This window comes from Ochotona princeps, chromosome 10 (assembly GCF_030435755.1).
Source record: "Ochotona princeps isolate mOchPri1 chromosome 10, mOchPri1.hap1, whole genome shotgun sequence".
Taxonomy (NCBI): domain Eukaryota; kingdom Metazoa; phylum Chordata; class Mammalia; order Lagomorpha; family Ochotonidae; genus Ochotona; species Ochotona princeps.
The window spans coordinates 65682687-65700897 of NC_080841.1; the positions used below are offsets into that span (position 1 = coordinate 65682687).

General features: G+C 41.8%; 1 protein-coding gene across 1 annotated transcript in view; it reads left to right on the forward strand.

Moving 5' to 3' along the window:
• Positions 1 to 18211, forward strand: part of ADARB2 (adenosine deaminase RNA specific B2 (inactive)) — a 523417-nt gene that overhangs the window by 432904 nt on the left and 72302 nt on the right. The window contains exon 4 of the mRNA XM_004588466.2: positions 5055 to 5169. Coding sequence (XP_004588523.2) covers positions 5055 to 5169 — 115 coding nt within the window. The remainder of the gene's footprint in view (positions 1 to 5054; positions 5170 to 18211) is intronic.

The window sequence follows — 18211 nt, forward strand, 5'->3', positions numbered from 1 at the left end:
CTGAGACCAGAGGCAGAGAGGGACAAATTAGACTGAGAAACAGCTTGTGGAGACAGGGAATGATAAGCTGTGCTGGGGGACAAAATTTCTTTACTCTGCAGGGAACAGTAACTGATCATCTTGAGGTGGCCTTGCTGGGACCAAGCATTCAGCAGCACGTATTGTGACCTCATGGAGGCTGGAAGTCTAGGGAGGTCAGCTCTGCTAACTAGAGTCCCTGTTCCTCTTGAAGAAGATGGAACAGCAGAATCCACCTGCAGTCCCATTGGCCTGAGCAGACCTCGTTCAAGTGATGTGAGTTGAGGAGTCCTCCATCTGTGAAAATGCTGAAATCCAAACCCTCAAATGTGATTGGTTCTGCTTCAACATTTCTCAAATGACTCCACTGGGGGATGGCTGTAGCTCAGGACTAATTAGTTCATAATGGGCGCAGAGCATTCTGGGATATAAGCCTGGAGGCTATCAGGGGAGCACTAATGGGCCGAACATGACCCCAAGGACTCCATGTGCAGGCTGGCCCTTCTCTGGATGGTGGTTGCACAAATCATTATAATTTGTTATATCCGGACTGCTTCCATCCACACGCAGAGGGAGTCAAGTCCATGACCATTCTTAGTGAGAGAATCCTGCTTTTCTTGAAATAAATCTGGTCACCAGTGCAGCATGGAGGGTCTGAGTTATATCTGTGGGGTTCAAGTCATATCTCTATGCCTGTCCTGGCTCTGAAACTTTGGTAATACTGTTTTGACAGCATGTGTACCTTCCCATTAGAATTAAATGGGACAGTGAATACACAACGCAAACCTCCACTTTTACTGTCTGGATATTTTCCCATCTCTGTGAAGTAAAGAGGTCTTTAGCATTCCAAACAGAAGTTGGTATTTGTGTATTCCACGTTATTGCTCATGTGTGCAAGGCCTAAGGAACCCTATCAGATGTACACAAAGGAATGAAGCAATACCTTCTATGTTGGAAATATCTCTTCATTCTTAGATATTAGAAAGTGGCGTTGTAAAAAAGAGGGAACAGGACAGGGCATTTAGGCCAAAGGTTAAGACATCCATGTTCCAAATAGAAATTTGCCACCACAACCACCTGCACTGGAGGAAGTAGCCCCTCGTAATTAAGTTCAAGGTATTTCTAAAAGAAAGTACTCTAAGTAGTTCTCTACTCCTTACTGAAGAGCTACAGAGCTGGCTTGAAAGAAGACAAAATTCATTCATGATACACAGAAGTTTACACAGGGGAATGCAGTGAACACTACTCTTCCTTCGAGGTTCATTGGTAGCTCAGCTTCAGACCCAGACCTTCTGGGACTCACTAACCATACAGAGCCCATGCAAGGTCCAAGCCTGCAGAAACACCAGGAATGGGTGTCCCGCACACAGGGGCCAGAGTACACACCCTCACCCCACTTCCCAGGGCTTCCCAGGGTCTAAAAGGGGGCAAGACACATCGCTCTCCAGCTCCTAGAGCCAAGACTGTTCCATGCATTTTGCACCCCTGCACCACTCCCCTTTGGGTGATGCTCAGTGGCCTTGACAGCTTGCAGTCCCACCTTCTACACATGGAACCTGGTGTCAGCCCCTGCTGCTCATTTGCAAATGCTGTTCAGAAATCAATCTTTTCAAAACTCAAAGCATACCCTCCATGCCCTTGGAAGGGAGATCACTAAAAGCTAGACTGCCCTTGGGTCTCTTCCCAACCCCGGCTCTAGAGCGGGCAAAGGTAAGATCAGGTGACCTCCACTCACAGACATTCTTGTTTAAATGACTCGGGCAATTTATTGGTTTTTTTAAGATTTGTTTTTATTTTTATTGGAAAGTCAGATATACAGAGAGGAGGAAAGACAGAGAGGAAGATCTTCCATCCATTGATTCACTCCCCAAGCAGCTGCAAAGGCCAGAGCTGAGCCAATCTGAAGCCAGTAGCCCAGAATAGCTTCCAGGTCTCCCATACAGGTGTAGGGTCCCAAGGTTTTGGGCCATCCTCAACTGCTTTTCCAGACCATAAGCAGGGAACTAGATAGGAAGTGAGGTCGCCGGGACATAAACCAGAGCCCATATGGGATTCTGGTGTGGGCAAGGTGAGGACTTTAGCCATTAGGCTACTGCGCCAGGCCCAGACTCAGGCAACTTATTACTGATCTTCATCATCAGCATCCTTCCCGGAGGCAGGGAGGACCAAGGAGGTCACAGAGGCTCTCGTCTCTATAGAACATTCATCCATGACCCTGGAAGAGTGGTCAGCATCTCCTCTTCTTACTCAAATTCAGGATTGGGCTCCTCCAACACTGATAAGAATTCACCACATTCATAGTTCTGGAGGACATGGACGCTTACAGTGTGTGGAAGAGTAAACAAAAGGATGCAACAGGTTCTATAATTACCGCAAAAGACACATCTGATACTGTGACAATCACCAGTCACCATATCTGAAAGACGAATCTTTATTTTTGTTTAATGTACTTACTTATTTTGAAATCAGAGTTACAGAGAGGAGACAGAGGGAAAAGGGGAAATGGGCGGAGGGAGAGAGAGAAAGAGAGAAACATTTTTTTCTGCTAGTTCACTCTGCAGGAAGCCACAACAGCCAATGCTGGATCCAGAAGCTACTTCCAGATTTGGAATATGGATGGGAAGAGCCCAAGAGCTTGGACCATCTTCTCTTGATCTCTCCCCATCAGTAGGGAGCTGGATCAGAGGTAGAATAACCCGAGCTTCCAGAAACTGGGAAAAGCAGGAAGGATCCTTCCTTAAGGCCTCCAGGGGGAGCAAAGCTCTGCCACTTAGAGATTTTATTTTATTGTATTTTATTTTAGGCAAAGTTAGAGATAAGGAGATAGAGAGAATCTTCCATGCACTTGTTCACTCCCTCAATGGTCATAATGGCCAGAGCTGAGCTGATCCAAAGTCAGGAGCCAGGAGCTTCGTCCAGGACTCCCATGTGGGTACATTGTCCCAAGGACTTGGGTCATCTTCCACTGCTTTCCCAGGTCATTAGTAGGGAGCTGTAACAGAAGTAGAGCAACCAGGACACAAACCAGTGCCCATATCGGATGCTGGCACTATAGCCAGAGACTTAGTTTGCCATGCCATTGCCCCCAGAGCTGTTGTTTTAAGGTCCTCAGTTATGGTTACTTTTTTCCAGCAGCCCCAGGAAACAGTTCAACTGTCTAGGGTTACCTCCTGGGAATGTCAATTTCCAGGACATAAGATGACAGGACAGCCTCAAGAAGCAGTCCCCCCAGCACCCCAGAATTTGTCTATAAGATTCTGTGGCAATGTTACACCAAGCAACCTGGCTTCAATGCTAGGACGGGGGGGCCCCTTCCACCTCCGGTACACAACAGCTCTTAAACATATGCTGCCTATCATCTGCCTCCGTCATTACACCCACACAAGGGAATTCCAGCATAGTGCTGATCCTGTATGAAGTCTCCACATTAGTTCACTATGAGGTTTTTAAAGTAACAAGAATAGTCCCTAACAGCTACAGGACCGCCAATCTGAAGCAGTGTTCACAGAAGCAATGTCAGGTCCTCTCTTCTCTCACTTCTTTATAGGGGAAAAAAAAAAACACCAGAGTGAAGGCATTGAGCTGGTATTGAGGCACGTTTTTTATTTCCAGGAAGCAGGCTGATTTTTCACATGAACATGTTTTATTGCCTAGACATTCATTTTTTTAAATCTTCTTATTTATCATTCTTATCTTTATTTATCTGGCACCTGTCTACATCAGCAGCAATGCCTGTATGCTATCAAAACGTATCTGCTAGAAACATGAAAATCCAATCCATCAAAACAAATGCATTTGCTTTCCCACCTTATGGATAAATTAGTGGTTTGATTTTGCTACGTGAAGATTTGTTCAATGCCTACAGTGACTGGGGAAAAACTATAATAGTAATGATGAGAATAACAGTTACAGGCATCATTTACAAGCAGTCACCAAGAGTGAGGTACTGAGTTCAGCATGCGAGATGCCTGAGTACATTTAATTCTCACAAAAATACCATCAGATGGAGATGAAAAGGATCACCTCACAAATTAAGAAATGAGTCTCAGTGGTTTGGATTGGCCCGCCCAAGCTCATCAGTAGCAGTCTTGGGTTGGCAGCCAGGTTTTCCTCTTCCAAGGTCTGTGATAGCCACACTACCCAAGCTTTCCCAGTGAAAACCCACAGGACTGCAATTCAAGATAAGACAAAGCTTCAGGCATGGCACGAAAGAAGCTGGAGGAAGCATCGTCACAGAGCCCCGCTCTGGACCACGTCTGCCTCGTGATGGTGAATGTGCTGCTTTTCTAGGACTGCTAAGAATTTCTGTGGCCCAGGTTGTTGGAGAGGGAGTATCATGACATGGGCGTGTGTCTGTGTGCACACAAGCACATTTGCATGGTGTGCCTGTGTGGTTCTTACGCATGTGCCTGTGAACATGTTTGCAGGTCCACATATGTGTGCGTGCACACACCACACTGGTTGTACCTGTGTGTGCACTGTGTATACATCATGTATGAAACTGCACACGAGTGTACCTGCTTGTATGTGTGTGTCTGGGATGGTTCATGCACCAAAAAACGAGAGCAGGGGTCGTAGCGTGAGCTAGGGCCTGAGGACAGGCCCTAGGACAAATTGACTCTGGGAGACAGAACAATGTGGTGGACGGTTGTCCAGCATGTACACAGTCCTTCTGCCTCCTCTCAGGATACAGCCAGACAAGTTCGTCTCAGAAGATTCTTCCAAACCTGCTTTTCTTAGTGCTGGGGAAGGGAGGAAAGTAAACACCATTTTCACAGAAATCCCCTGCTCAGACCTGGACTGGGCCTTTGTGGAGGGTGATACTAGGCTTAACCAATCATTATCAAATCTATATAAAACTAAACTGTCCCGATGCCATGGTATGGGTGGTCCACGTGGTGGAATGAGCTGCTCTGTGACAAGCACCTCCAAACAACCACGTCGAGATGTGAGGAGGGTAGGGCCAATGAGCCAGCCGTCCCCCACCCCTGCTTCTGCTCAGCCAAGTCAAAGAGGTCTGTGCTCGTGTCTTTCAGGAATTCGCTGACTCGGTATCCCAGCTGGTGACGCAGAAGTTCCGCGAGCTGACGGTGGGCCTGACATCGGTGCACGGCCGGCACAAAGCACTGGCAGGAATCGTCATGACCAAAGGTAAACGCCTCTTCCTTCTCTGGGAAATGCCATACCCGAAATACGGAAAGTTGGTGTTTACCTGACCCCAGGAGCTAACAATTCTCTCTTCCACACAAAGGCATGACAAATATAGAACGCACAAAGCCCAGTGACGCAGGTACTTACCAGGAGAAAGTAGTTGGCAATGGAGGCATATCAGAGCTAATGAAATCCGCCTCTGCAAAGAACTGGAAAGGGACAAGCCATTGTCTCCCCTATTAGGCATTTCCCCATTGTCATTTCCCCAAAAGAATGCACTCCAACACCATTTCTAAACGCTGGAACCCACGTGGAACAGGTTGCTGAGTCAGTACCATTGGGCTGATGCGCAAGGACATGCCCTCCTTCCCCGGCACTCTCCATGAGCCCAGGACTGGGATCCTGCTACTGAGCAAGTGCGCCCCCACCAAGCGCTGGCTCCAGGCAGGCAGATGGAGCCTACTTGGATAAGGGAAACCTGGTGTAGAGATGGCTTCAGAGGCAATCGGTTCTCAAAAGTTTCTGATTCTGATGGGAAGACAGCGTCTAAATTCCTGTCCCAGTGTAGACTCCATACTCTCACTGGCACAGAGGGAGGGAACGGAGGGACACCAAGGGCACAGTTCGAGTGGACACATGTTATACAGGGGAAAAGGGGGGCAGTTTGGTGCCAGAGGGACACAGAAGGGGACACAGGGGGACAGAGATGATCCGAATGACACAGGGAGGATGCAGGGGGTCATAGGGAGGATCCGGGGGACAGAGATGATGCAGGATGACACAGAGAGCATCCACGGAATACAGGGTGGATCTAGGAGGACACAGGGAGGATCCAGGGGGACACAGGGTGGATCTAGGAGGACACAGAGAGGATCCAGGGGGACACAGGATGGATCCAGGATGTCAGAGGGAGGATTCAAGGGTCACAGGGAGAATCCAAGGGGACAGAGAAGTGGATTCTAAGTCCTTCTCACCAGCATATAAACCATCACGTCATTAAGTTCCTCGTTCTGCCAAGATTCGCCCTCCTAAAATCCTCACAGAGATGAAATGCCATTCTAGACAACAAGAAGGACCCTGATTTAATTGATAGGGATGGTGCTCGGCCGGCTCTACCTTCAGACCAGAGATGGTCTCCCCAACAAGCCATTGAATTTGGGCAATGAGATGCTGGACTCTATGCTTGGTATATGCTTGCAATGAAAGAATCTCAACTAATTTTGAACTGTGGTAATGCAGTAAGGTGGAGAATCCACCATGGGGAGGAAGGGTTTGGGGAGGGGTGGGGGGAATCCCAGTGCATATGAGAGTGTCACATAATGCAATGTAATTAATAATTTTAAAAAAAGAAGGAAATAGGCAATAAAGACAACCCAGAAAACCATCTCTCCACCAGGTTGGGGGAAAAAATGAATCTGAAGTTTCATGAAAATATCTCATTGCTAGCCAATGATATTTGTATATTTTAATTCATCCCTATTACCAAAATTTTACATGAGATTGTAATAACCTACTGGAAAATGATTGTTGTAAAACAATGAGTTTAGGGTTAAGAGTCACACACATTTTACTCTGCTTGTACAGGCAAAGTGTGAGACTGGAAGAAAAAAATCTTTCTCTGATGTCCAAAAATATTTATGTCAAACAATCAACTGAAAAAAATAAAACAGATGGCTAGCATATTGTTCCTATCAGGACCTCTCCAATATTCTCTAATGCAGGAACATTGGAGCAGGTGCAAAACTCTAAGGACTCTGTCCTGGATGTACCACAAAGACACGCCACTTAACCTTTCCTGCTTGAACATTTTTGTAAAGTGGAAATGAAAATGCTTCTTCACCATATCATTTGGCAAGTAAGATAAAGAATATGAAATGGTTTGAAAGACAAAATTGCTTTAGAAATACAATATAATGCTCTCAAACAAAACAGTCCAATTGTCAATTGTATCATCGCATGTGGGGGCATGCATACCGCATAAGCCACTAAAATCTGATTTTCTTCCCTGTGCTTGATGACATTTCCTTCACTGTGGAAGAGAAAAGATTCTAAACTGAGGACTGAGTTGACCTCCACCAAGATCATCACTGCTGGATGTGACTAATTTTTTTAATGAAGCCAGCAGTCACTAACGAGATGCTTTTGTACAGTGGGCACTCTTCTGTCTGCTCTGTGGGACACAAAAAAGACCCACTCCCCACTTTGAGCATAACGTTGAGGGAACTGCAAGAGGAGATAACAGCTGAGAGAATGGTTAAAGCACTTAGCTGTGAATCCCAGTTCTATCTGAAAATAGCTCTGGGACTCCCAAGCCATTCTCTTAGCCCCTCTAGGACTCAGTTCTCTTACCCTGAAAATGGAAATCAGGAACAGCATTATGTTTTTCGTATTCAAGCCACCACCCATGATGTCAGCATCCCATGTGAGGGCTGATTCGTGTCCCAGCTGCTCTACTTCCACCTAGCTTCCTCCTGGTGGTCTGGGGAATGATAAGAGATGGCCCAAGTACTTGGACGTCTGCCACCCTTGTGGTACAACCAGCAGAAGTTCTTGGCTCCTGGCCTTGGCTTGTCACAGCCCTGATCATTGTGGCTATTTGGGGAGTGAACCAGCAGATATCTCTCTACCTCTCTCTTTCTCTCTCTCCCCACCCCTCGCTCGCTCTCTCTCTCAACTCTGATTTTCAAATAAAAAAAGAAAGGTGTTAAAAAGGGATAATAGGAATAGCTATGCAATAGGGCTAATTTGAAAGTTAACTGTGTTGATGTGTATAAAACATTTTAAAAGGTCCCTAGCTCATAAGTACCACTTACAAAATAATGATAATAATGATGCTCTTTTATTTGCAAGTTATTTATCAATTTCCAAGTTTTGAGGAAACAGCAGAGAACCATACAAAGCAAGTGCATACTCCCATGGATTTTATATTCTGGAGCAGAATTGGTCACAAAAAATAACTACTCAAATCCAACATAGAAATAACTAGATAAGAGTAATGTAGAAACGATGTAGAGCCACATGAATAGGACTTCCACAAATCCAGAAATTTGGAGTACTGCACAAATTCCTGCCACAGATTCCAGCATAGCTCAGCTTAGATAATTACCTTGGTCTGTATAAGACGGAAGAAGAGAGGTATGGAGCGAGAGAGGGAAGGAAGGAAGGCATAAGACTTGTTCTTCCTTATTGTGTAGTAAGCTTCCAGCCCCAGAAACCTAAGTTGATGAGTGCTTGTTCAACATCTCTCAGCTCTGGAAAGATGATTCGCTCTACACTTTTCTAAAAAATTCAACATTGGAAGCTACTCTCAGACGTCATTTAAAAAGCAGTAATGTGTACAATCAAACTCTTAAGTTGCCACTGAATGCACTGTTTGGTGGATAATCAATATGTTTGTAAAAAATTAAATTTATTATATAAAAGTGAAAGATTGCAAGGTAAAGTTTCACGAATTAGTGATTTATGAACATTGAAGGATAAATTAATAAAATACACATTCCTATCATAGAAGAAATTTAATAAGCATGTTGATTTTTAAAAGATTAGAAATACGTGTGAAAAATCACTAATAAGAGTATTTTAACCATCCATTTTCTCTTTTTTAAAGATTTATTTATTTTTATTAGAAAGGCAGATTTACAGAGCAAGAAAGACAGAGAGGAAGATCTTCCATCCAATGGTTCACTCCCCAAGTGACCTCAATGGCTGGAGCTGAGCCAATCTGAAGCCAGGAGCCAGGAGCTTCTTCTGGGTCTCCCACAAGAGTGCAGGGTCCCAAGGATTTGGGCCATCCTCGACTGCTTTCCAGGCCACAAGCAGGGAAGCGGATGGGAAGCCAGGCCACCAGGATTAGAACCAGCACCCATATGGGATCCTGGCATGTTCAAGGCGAGAACTTCAATGCTATGCTATCGTGACGGGCCCTAAATATACATTTTCTTAAAATTGATGTTCTATTTAATCTTAATTCTAGTTCAGTTATTTTCATACCTAACGAACTCTGAGAAGGAGGGTGCATCTTATTCCATTCCTCCCTGCCTCTTCTCTTCCTTCCTCTCTTACTCTCCTTTGCAGATTAATGAGGTTTTTTTCCACTATGAAATAATTTTAATACTGAAAAGTATTATTTGATTCCAAGAAGTAAGGTGTTTATTATAAAAGTACAGGATTCCATCCAGTTCAAAGGTTTTTATGGTTGCAGGAAAAGTCAATTGCAGAATTTAATAGCAACAGAATTTATGCTCCAACCAAACTACAACCATGAGAAATCAGTTAAAGTAACTTAACTTAAAATGTAGATCCTAAGTCAAAGTGACATATTCAACGTCACTAATTCTACCCTTTGGTAATGAAGCCTGACAACTTTACTATTTTTTTCTGATTTGTCCTGCATTTTTGTGTGTTTTTTGTTCTTTTTTTAATAATGCATTTTTATTTTGAATTTTGAATTATGTGGTACAACTTTGTATAGGCTGGGATTCCCCCAAAAAAACTCCCACCCCCCCCAACAGATTTTCCCCATTTTACTACAATGGTGTAGTCCTTCATAAGGAATCATAATTCTGTCAGTCTCTTATTTAAGTGTACCCTGACATTGTTGGTACAGACAATGTCAGACAGTCCAGCATCCCATTGTCTACACATGTCCAACAGTTTCGTTGGGAATCTCCTTCATCTGAAAACAGGGATGCATGTTCCATTATTCCCCCAGTACTCCATCACTATACATTACCATAAGTGAGAAGCCATGAAACAAGGTCAACAACTGGTATGAGTTAGAATAGACACAACAACAACATCCACAACAAATTACAGCACCATCAAAAAATGTGCCACTGAGTAACCAACACATGAGTGACAGAAAGGAAACACAAAAGTCTCTTGGGAAAAATGATGCCACCGTGTAATCCATGAGCCAATGATGAATTCAACAAGAGAAAAGAAATTATTTGGAATAAACAAAACTGAAATCAAAAACATCAAAACACATGGGATACACCCAAAACAAACAAACAAACAAAAGTATGGATCGGATTATTGAAGTTACACTTTCCATGCTGGTTTCCTTATACAAGAGAGAAGATATGGTATTTGTTCTTTTGTGATTGACTCATTTCACTGAGCATAATGGTCTCTAGTTGGGACCACCTAGTTGTAAATACTATAATTTCATTCTTAATAGCTGAATAATATTACACAGAGTAAATGTACCACAGTTTCTTTCTTTTTTTTTTTTAAAGATTTATTCATTTTATTACAGCCAGATATACACAGAGGAGGAGAGACAGAGAGGAAGATCTTCCGTCCGATGTTTCACTCCCCAAGTGAGCCGCAACGGGCCGGTGCGCGCCAATCCGAAGCCGGGAACCAGGAACCTCTTCCGGGTCTCCCACGCGGGTGCAGTGTCCCAAGGCATTGGGCCGTCCTCAACTGCCTTCCCAGGCCACAAGCAGGGAGCTGGATGGGAAGTGGAGCTGCCGGGATTAGAACCGGCACCCATATGGGATCCCGGAGCTTTCAAGGCAAGGACTTTAGCCGCTAGGCCACGCCTCCGGGCCCATGTACCACAGTTTCTTTAACCACTCTTCTCTGGACGCACATCTGGATTGTTTCCATGTCTTTGCTATTGTAGATTGTGCTACTGTAAATATAGGATTACAGATCCCCTTCTCATATGCAGATTTCAACTTCTATTGGGTATATTCCTAGGAGCAGGATGCTGGTTCATATGGCAGGTTTATTTGCAGTTCTCCAAGCACTCTCCATACTGATGTCCACAGTGATTGTACTAGCCTACACTCGCACCAACAGTGAAGGAGGGTACCTTTCTCCCCACATTTACGCTAACAGGTGTTGTTAATTGAGTTCTGAATGTAGGTCAGTCTCACTGGAGTTAGGTGGTACCTCAACACGGTTTTCATTTGTATCTTTCTGATGGCTAGGGAGTCTAAGCATCTTTTCATATGTCCATTAGCCATTTGAATTTGTCCTTTTGGAAAATGTTCATTTCCTTTGCCCATTTTGTTTCAGAGTTTTGTTTTTTGGGCTTTTTTTTTCTGTCCCTGGGTTTCTGAAGCTTTTTGTATATCCTGGATATTAGTTCCCTATCACTTCTGTAGTGTGCAAAAATTTTCTCCCATTCTGTTGGTTGCATCTTCACTTTGTTAATTGTTTGCTTAGCTGTACAGAAGCTCTTTAGTTTGATGTAGTTCCATTTGTTCATTTTGGCTTTGATTGCCTTTGCTTTTGGTGTCTTTTCTAAGAAGTCTTTCCCTGTTCCTATATGTTGGAGTATGCTTCCTATGTTTTCCTTCAATAATTTGATGGTTTCTTGGTGTAGATTTAGATCCTTGACCCATTTAGAGCTAATTTTCTATAATGTGACAGATGTGTGTCTTGCTTTTTAATTCTGCAAGCTGCTATCCAGTTGTCCCAACAGCACTTTTTGAATAGACCAGGATTTTTGACTGGATTGTTTTCAGTTTTCTTGAAGTCTGACAACTTTAAGCAGAGTTCATATTTATAGTCAGTATTACAGCAGAGTTCAGTTGCATCCCAGCCAATCATCAAATATTTTATGTACTCAGATGCTCAAAAAAGTACAGTTGATGGTTCAATAAGTTATCCTGGTACCCAGGGCAGAAAACCATATATCACTACAAATTTTTTAATTTATCCATTATTTTGCATTATAAAATATTGCATTTTATTAAGCTTTTCCAAGTTTAATTTACCAAAGTTTTGAGTAATAAAGCAATAAAATTAAAGTTATTTTGAAATAACTTTATTTCAAAATACTTGAAATTTCAAAATAATTTTGAAATAAAGTTATTTCAAAATAATTGAAATAACTATTTCAATTTTCTCACTCCATTTTTAGATTAGGTATCAATTCACATTACTTAGCTCAAGCAAACTTCTTTCCGTTTACAAAGTAAAAACCATTTTTAGTCATTGTAACACATATTATTGCAAATACATATACCTATGAGCAGAATAGTTTTTGTTAGTAGTGCTGTCATATGATAACAATTCAAATAAGAGGGAACTTATTAGGGACAGTCAATATTTTCCCACTCCAATTTTCACTCCTTTCACCATTTCTGGCTATTTTTAAATTTTGTTCTTGTGACTGTAAACATTGTATTTGCTGTGCTTCCATGTTTTCCATCCTGGACTACATATATTGACTCACACCGTTTTAATGTGAAATCTTCTCTGTTTCCATTATTATATTCACATTTGTAACTCTAAACAGCATAGTTAAACTTTTATTTTTTATTCTGTCAAACGTCCATGATGGAATTTCACTCCTTGCTCTGTAGCTGAAGGTAGCAGCCCCTCAGCTTTTTTCTTAGAGCTTACTTCTCTCCAGCATAAATTTATTTTAATAGAATTACAAATGCTAGCACTTCTGCTCTAGAACTATAGTTAAATATACCATGTTTTACTTGGTTTGAATGATTTTAAGAGTAGAAAGCTACTCACCAGCATCCACAGGAACAGGATGTTGTAAACAACATCACAGAGCCAAGTACAGAGCCAAGTATGAAATCATAACTAATATTTCATCAGCACACTTCTCCCCTGAAAGTGAATATCCTTCATGTCAGTCCGTGTACATCCATGTTATCTCCATTATTATCTCATAATAATGTTGTGCCTCATATTTATGGAGTTCCTTATGACTTTTGATATAGCATGCTTGTTTTCAAAACACCTAATTTCCTAAAAGAAGGAGAAGAAGAATAGAAAGGAGGAGGAAGAGAAAGAGGAGAAGAAAAAGAAAAAGAAGAAGAGAACATATGTTTGACATGATTCTCAAAGCAATGGGGTCTATAAGTCATGGTGTCCACGGGTAGAGTGGATTTAGCACCTTTCCACAGAAATCCCCTCAACACTCTGTTATTCCCAAAATACACACAGACTCATCACTCAATTCTCATCTTATCATTTAAATCCACTCAAAGATCAATATGTTCTCTCCTATTCTTTGCTCTCCTTGAGATGGTTTACATCCTCAAAAAAATCCTTTTAAAATGCACGTAGTAGATAAATTTTGTGACTACATACTCAAAATACCTTGATTTGATTCTCATCCTATCTTAATCTTCTTGTGAGGTGATCTTGACATATGAACTATGACATAGTTCAGATCTGTTCCCTTGTGAGGTCTTTCGATTTTAGTGAAGTCCAGAAGAAAGAAGCAAATGTAGTTGTTCACTGCTTCCTGTTGAAGCAGAAACATGGGTAGCATTACTGAGTCAAGGAGTCAAAACACAGTTTTAATTAAAAAAAAGTCTAACGCTTCCATGAGAAAGTGATTCATAGAGCAGCTATTGATAATGATGGCTTTTGTGTGTTATGCAATCATATAATCTTGACAGCATTTGCACATACACTAATCAAGTTGATTGACACAATCCTGAGGATTGGGAAAGGTAATGATTTTTATTGTCGTAACTACAAGCATTGAGACCGAGACTAAATGGTTTTCCTAGTCCTGAGGGCAGGAGCAAGGACAGAGCTAAAGTATGGAATCGAGTAGTCTTCCTCAAAGGGTCCAGGTTTCATTTAGACACAAGTGTCAAAAGTCAGATGGTAAAGATGCATAACCTCTTTTGCAAAATTATTTCTCTAAGCTGATAAAATAAAGAACCGGGAGAATAAAATTCCTCTGGTGTGTTTTTTTCAGAACCATGCTTTGCTAATGTGACTTGCAAAACATAATCGGACACTAAGATTTTTAGAAATTTTCTTGCCCATTTACACTAACATTGTACAGGTGCAATTGTAGGGGCTTCTCACTGCCCCCAGAAAATGCACATCTCCTGAAAATATCCTGGTAAAGTCAAACTTCATGGAAACAGTCCAAATTAATAAGTTCAAAATGTTAAACCACCTACCTTCCCCATCTCAGGGGAAATGGGCACAGGCATCGTATTGTGAGAACTAGGAAAGTGCTAATTAATTCAACAAAGGAACATTAGTAAGTTTTTTCAAGTTTTGAAATGTAGACTACATTTTTGTTGCATACATTTGCTCTGAACCTAAAGAGAGCACACGAGGTAAAGAAACGTGTTTTTACATTTTCCATGCCATGCTTCTGGCTTGAATAAAGAATCATGCTATTTTGTTATGTCAGATAAAGTCAGTCTTTAAACAGTGTTTTCCTATTTGGACTTGATAAATCATGGCTGTTGAAAGAGTTGAAACTTCTGCTTATATCCTACGAAGAACATGTACATAAATTCATCTTCACAAGGCCTTATTGTAGAATACAGAGTGTTTATTCCTCAAAGATTTCAAAACCTCTTTCTTCCCATTTCCTCTCCCTGAATCACTAACAATCTCCTTGATCTTAAAATGAAAAATAGGGTCCTTTGCTTTATATTCATTAAGGCATGAGGAAGATAAGCTGAAACAAAAGACTAGACAAAAAAAATGTTTAAACTGAAACCACATGCTGTGATGAAAGGTGGTAAATTATCATATGGATTTCAAGGAATTGGTCTTAATAATTGTTAGTGGATACAGAGAAATAGGAAGGTGAGGATATTACAGCATGGATTTATTCAGATGCATTAAGATTCACCAAAGTTCGCATCTCAATATAATAGTCTTGATGCACCATTGATTTTACACCTTTGGTTTAAACTGTTAAATTTAAACTACAATGTAAAGAACAGATTTTACTACATCTATAATTGACCCTAGTGTATCAAGAATGCCGACACATTTACACTGAATATGTCTCCTTAAAAAGAAAAAAAAACAGAATAGCTGTCAGTGACTGGACACTTGTCCCACCCACCCCACGTACACATGGCTCATTTAGAAGTAGCTCAGCACAGAACAAGTCACAGGTGTCCGGAGGAATCCTCAAAGCCACAGGCCAGATCTTCACAACACGCCTTCGTGTAGTAAAGACATGCATGAGAGAAAGTGCGTCTTTAAAGGGGCGAAAAAGCAATCTTGGCTGCACTCTTTGACCAACAGAAATTCCAATCAAAATTGTCCCAACACATCTGCATTTTTGTATTCCTTATCTCACAACCAAACATTCCATTTTAATTACAATCTGATTGCAAAAAAAGGTCTCACTGAAGAAAGAAGAATCCAACACAAGGCAATAAAACAAAACTCATCATTAAACCAGTGTTTTAAACTAGGCTTTTATTAATTTTTTAAAAAATAGATACTTGGAGTCAGACCAGTAATAGTGGCTAAAGTCCTCGCCTTGCACACACTAGGATCCCATATGGGCACCAGTTCTTGTCCCAGCCACCCTGCTTCCCATCCAGCTCCCTGCCAGAGGCCTGGGAAAGCAGTCTAGGACAGCCCAAAGCCTTGGGAACCTGCACCCACATGGGAGACCCAGAAGAAGCTCCTGGCTCCTAGCTTCAGATCAGCTCAGCTCCAACCACTGGAGTCACTTAGGGAGTGAATCAGGAGATGAGAAATGTTCCTTCGGTCTCTCCTTCTTTTGTATATCTGACTTCCCAATAAAAATAAATAAATCTTCAAAAATATAGACACATAACACTAAGTTTTTGGTGAATGAATTAATGAAAAGACAGTAACATCTAGTGTTTACCTATGCACCAGGCAATGCTGTCGGGTGTTTAAACCTTGTCTTCTTCACTGAACTGCTCCCAAGTTCAGTCCTAACCATGAACATCAGTTTCTATGCTCTGGTTAAGAACATGAAAGAAAGATAGAAAAAAAAGACACAGGAGAAGACGTAAGAGATGGTGAAGGAAGAAAAGAGGATAAAGAAGAGGAAGGAGGAAGAAAGAGAGGTAGAGAAAAAAGAGATAAATGAAAGAATAAACAGAGGTAGGGAAGGAGTTAGAAAATCGCCAGGCATTATCAGTCAGAGTCAAGAAGAGTTCATTATCATTGACTATCACCATGTGTGGCTGAAGAGATAATTAAAAATATTCTGAAGGATTTGGGCTCTTTAGAGAATAAATTCAATTCTGGGCAAAATGTAACCCTTTGAACTACTCGTGGGCTTTTAAAGACGTGCACTTGGAGTCATAGTTTACATTCCTTTGTTATCTGGTTGACCCCATATTTAAATTTTCAGGATGTTTTCCATCTGCATATGTGATGTTGAAAGAGTTGTTCTGTAGGAAATATCAGAGCAACAAATGGTGCTATGATAGACACCTCTGTATTGGAAAATGTGTGGGTATTTCACACCAAGAAAATGCAGGGTCTCACGGTTTAATAAGCAAACCACATTGGCTTCATGTCCAATGTCTTATCCAAGGTTACAACTTTCCTCTCCTCTGCATGTCTGTTTGCTGGCACACTTCACTATTTAGAGCTGCATTGGTATAACCTGGCTCCTGCTACTATGCTGAGTATTTAAGTCCTCCTTGATTAACAGCTCTGGAAACAGTATCTATATTTTTTAAAGATTTATATTTATTTTTATTGCAAAGTCAGATATACAAAGAGGAGGAGAGACAGAGAGGAAGATCTTCTGTCCGATGATTCACTCCCCAAGTGACCGCAATGGCCAGTGCTGTGCCGATCCAAAGCCAGGAGCCAGGAACCTCCTCCAGGTCTCCCACATAGGTGCAGGGCCCCAAGGCTTTGGGCCGTCCTCAACTGCTTTCCCGGGTCACAAGCATGGAACTGGATGGGAAGTAGAGCTGCCACGATTAGAGCCAGTGCCCATATGGGATCCTGGTGCATTCAAGGCAAGGACTTAAGTCGCTAGGCCACCGTGCCAGGCCCAGACAGTATCTATAGACAGTTAGAAAAGAGAATTTTCACTGGTTTGATGACTGAGGGTTAGAATGCAGGTAAAGGGCCATATATACCAGGTTGGGAAGGAGATAAGGCTCAGAGAGAGAGGAAGACCAAACTCAAGAACTATGCAAATCAGGTCTTTCCATGATGTAAGCAAGCAGCTTCAGCTTTGGTACATCCTGGTGATGACCAGCTGAAAGAGTGAGCCAGTAGTTGGTAATGTCAGAAAGGAAACAAAGAAGGGAGACAGAGAAAGTTGAATCACAATGGTAGGTTGGTGTAATGCCCATTCCGTCCTAAGTTACTGAGCACCAATATCATTGGACCAACAAGCAAGGAAGAATATTGTAACTGACCAATCAGTGTGGGTCAAAAGCAGTAGAAAGTACACAGGGAGGGCAGAAGAATTCTTAGGATCTGAATGAGAATTCTCCTTTGAATCACTTCAAATATGAGTCCCTATCTACCTTCTTAAAAATACAGAACACAAGTTGGAAACAAAAATGAGAATATCAAGTGGTAGCTTACAGATGAAGAAAGCACTGTCACTTAAAATATTTTGTCCATGAATTATTTATGAGCTCTGGCTTTGCACTCTCATTATTTCTGGTTTTAGCGCCTGTAAGGAGACCTTGTTGGTTATCGTCAGATAAAGAAAGAAAAAGACTGCTCAAGGATCAGACCAGGTGTTTCATATTTGTGCCTTTGATATAAAAGAATGAGTTACTAATGGGGCGAAGAGCATGCTCAGCCCAATCCAATGCGGAGATAAATAGATTTTTCAATCTATTAATTGCAGAGCAGGTTCATTGTCATTCCACTTCTTTCTTGGGGGCAGGAAGCAGGTCGTCAATAAACTCACTAAATGTAAAATTACCATATTTATATTCAGTGAAATTTTTCACCATGTTGATGTTTGAGGATACAGCTAAGAACCTCTTAGGCTAGTCTGCCACCTCCGTCTTTTAACCTGTGCCTTATGCTACCTTGAATTCACTTCTTTTTAAAGATGTATCAATTAGGAACATGCCTGACCGCAGGAAATGAGGTTACTGATTGGCAAGGTCTTAAATTCATGTTTATCAGTTTCACATAGCCAGCAGGCTGAACAGGACAGTATCAAGCTCAGATTGGGCTGAATTCAGATACTTGATGGTGTCAGGGTCTGCAGGCCCCTCCCTAGCTTTTCCCCTCTCTGTACCAAGACAAAAGCAGGTTCTGCCCCAGCACTCTTCAGGGCAGAAAAGATGACACCTCCTTCTGACTCACTGAGCTG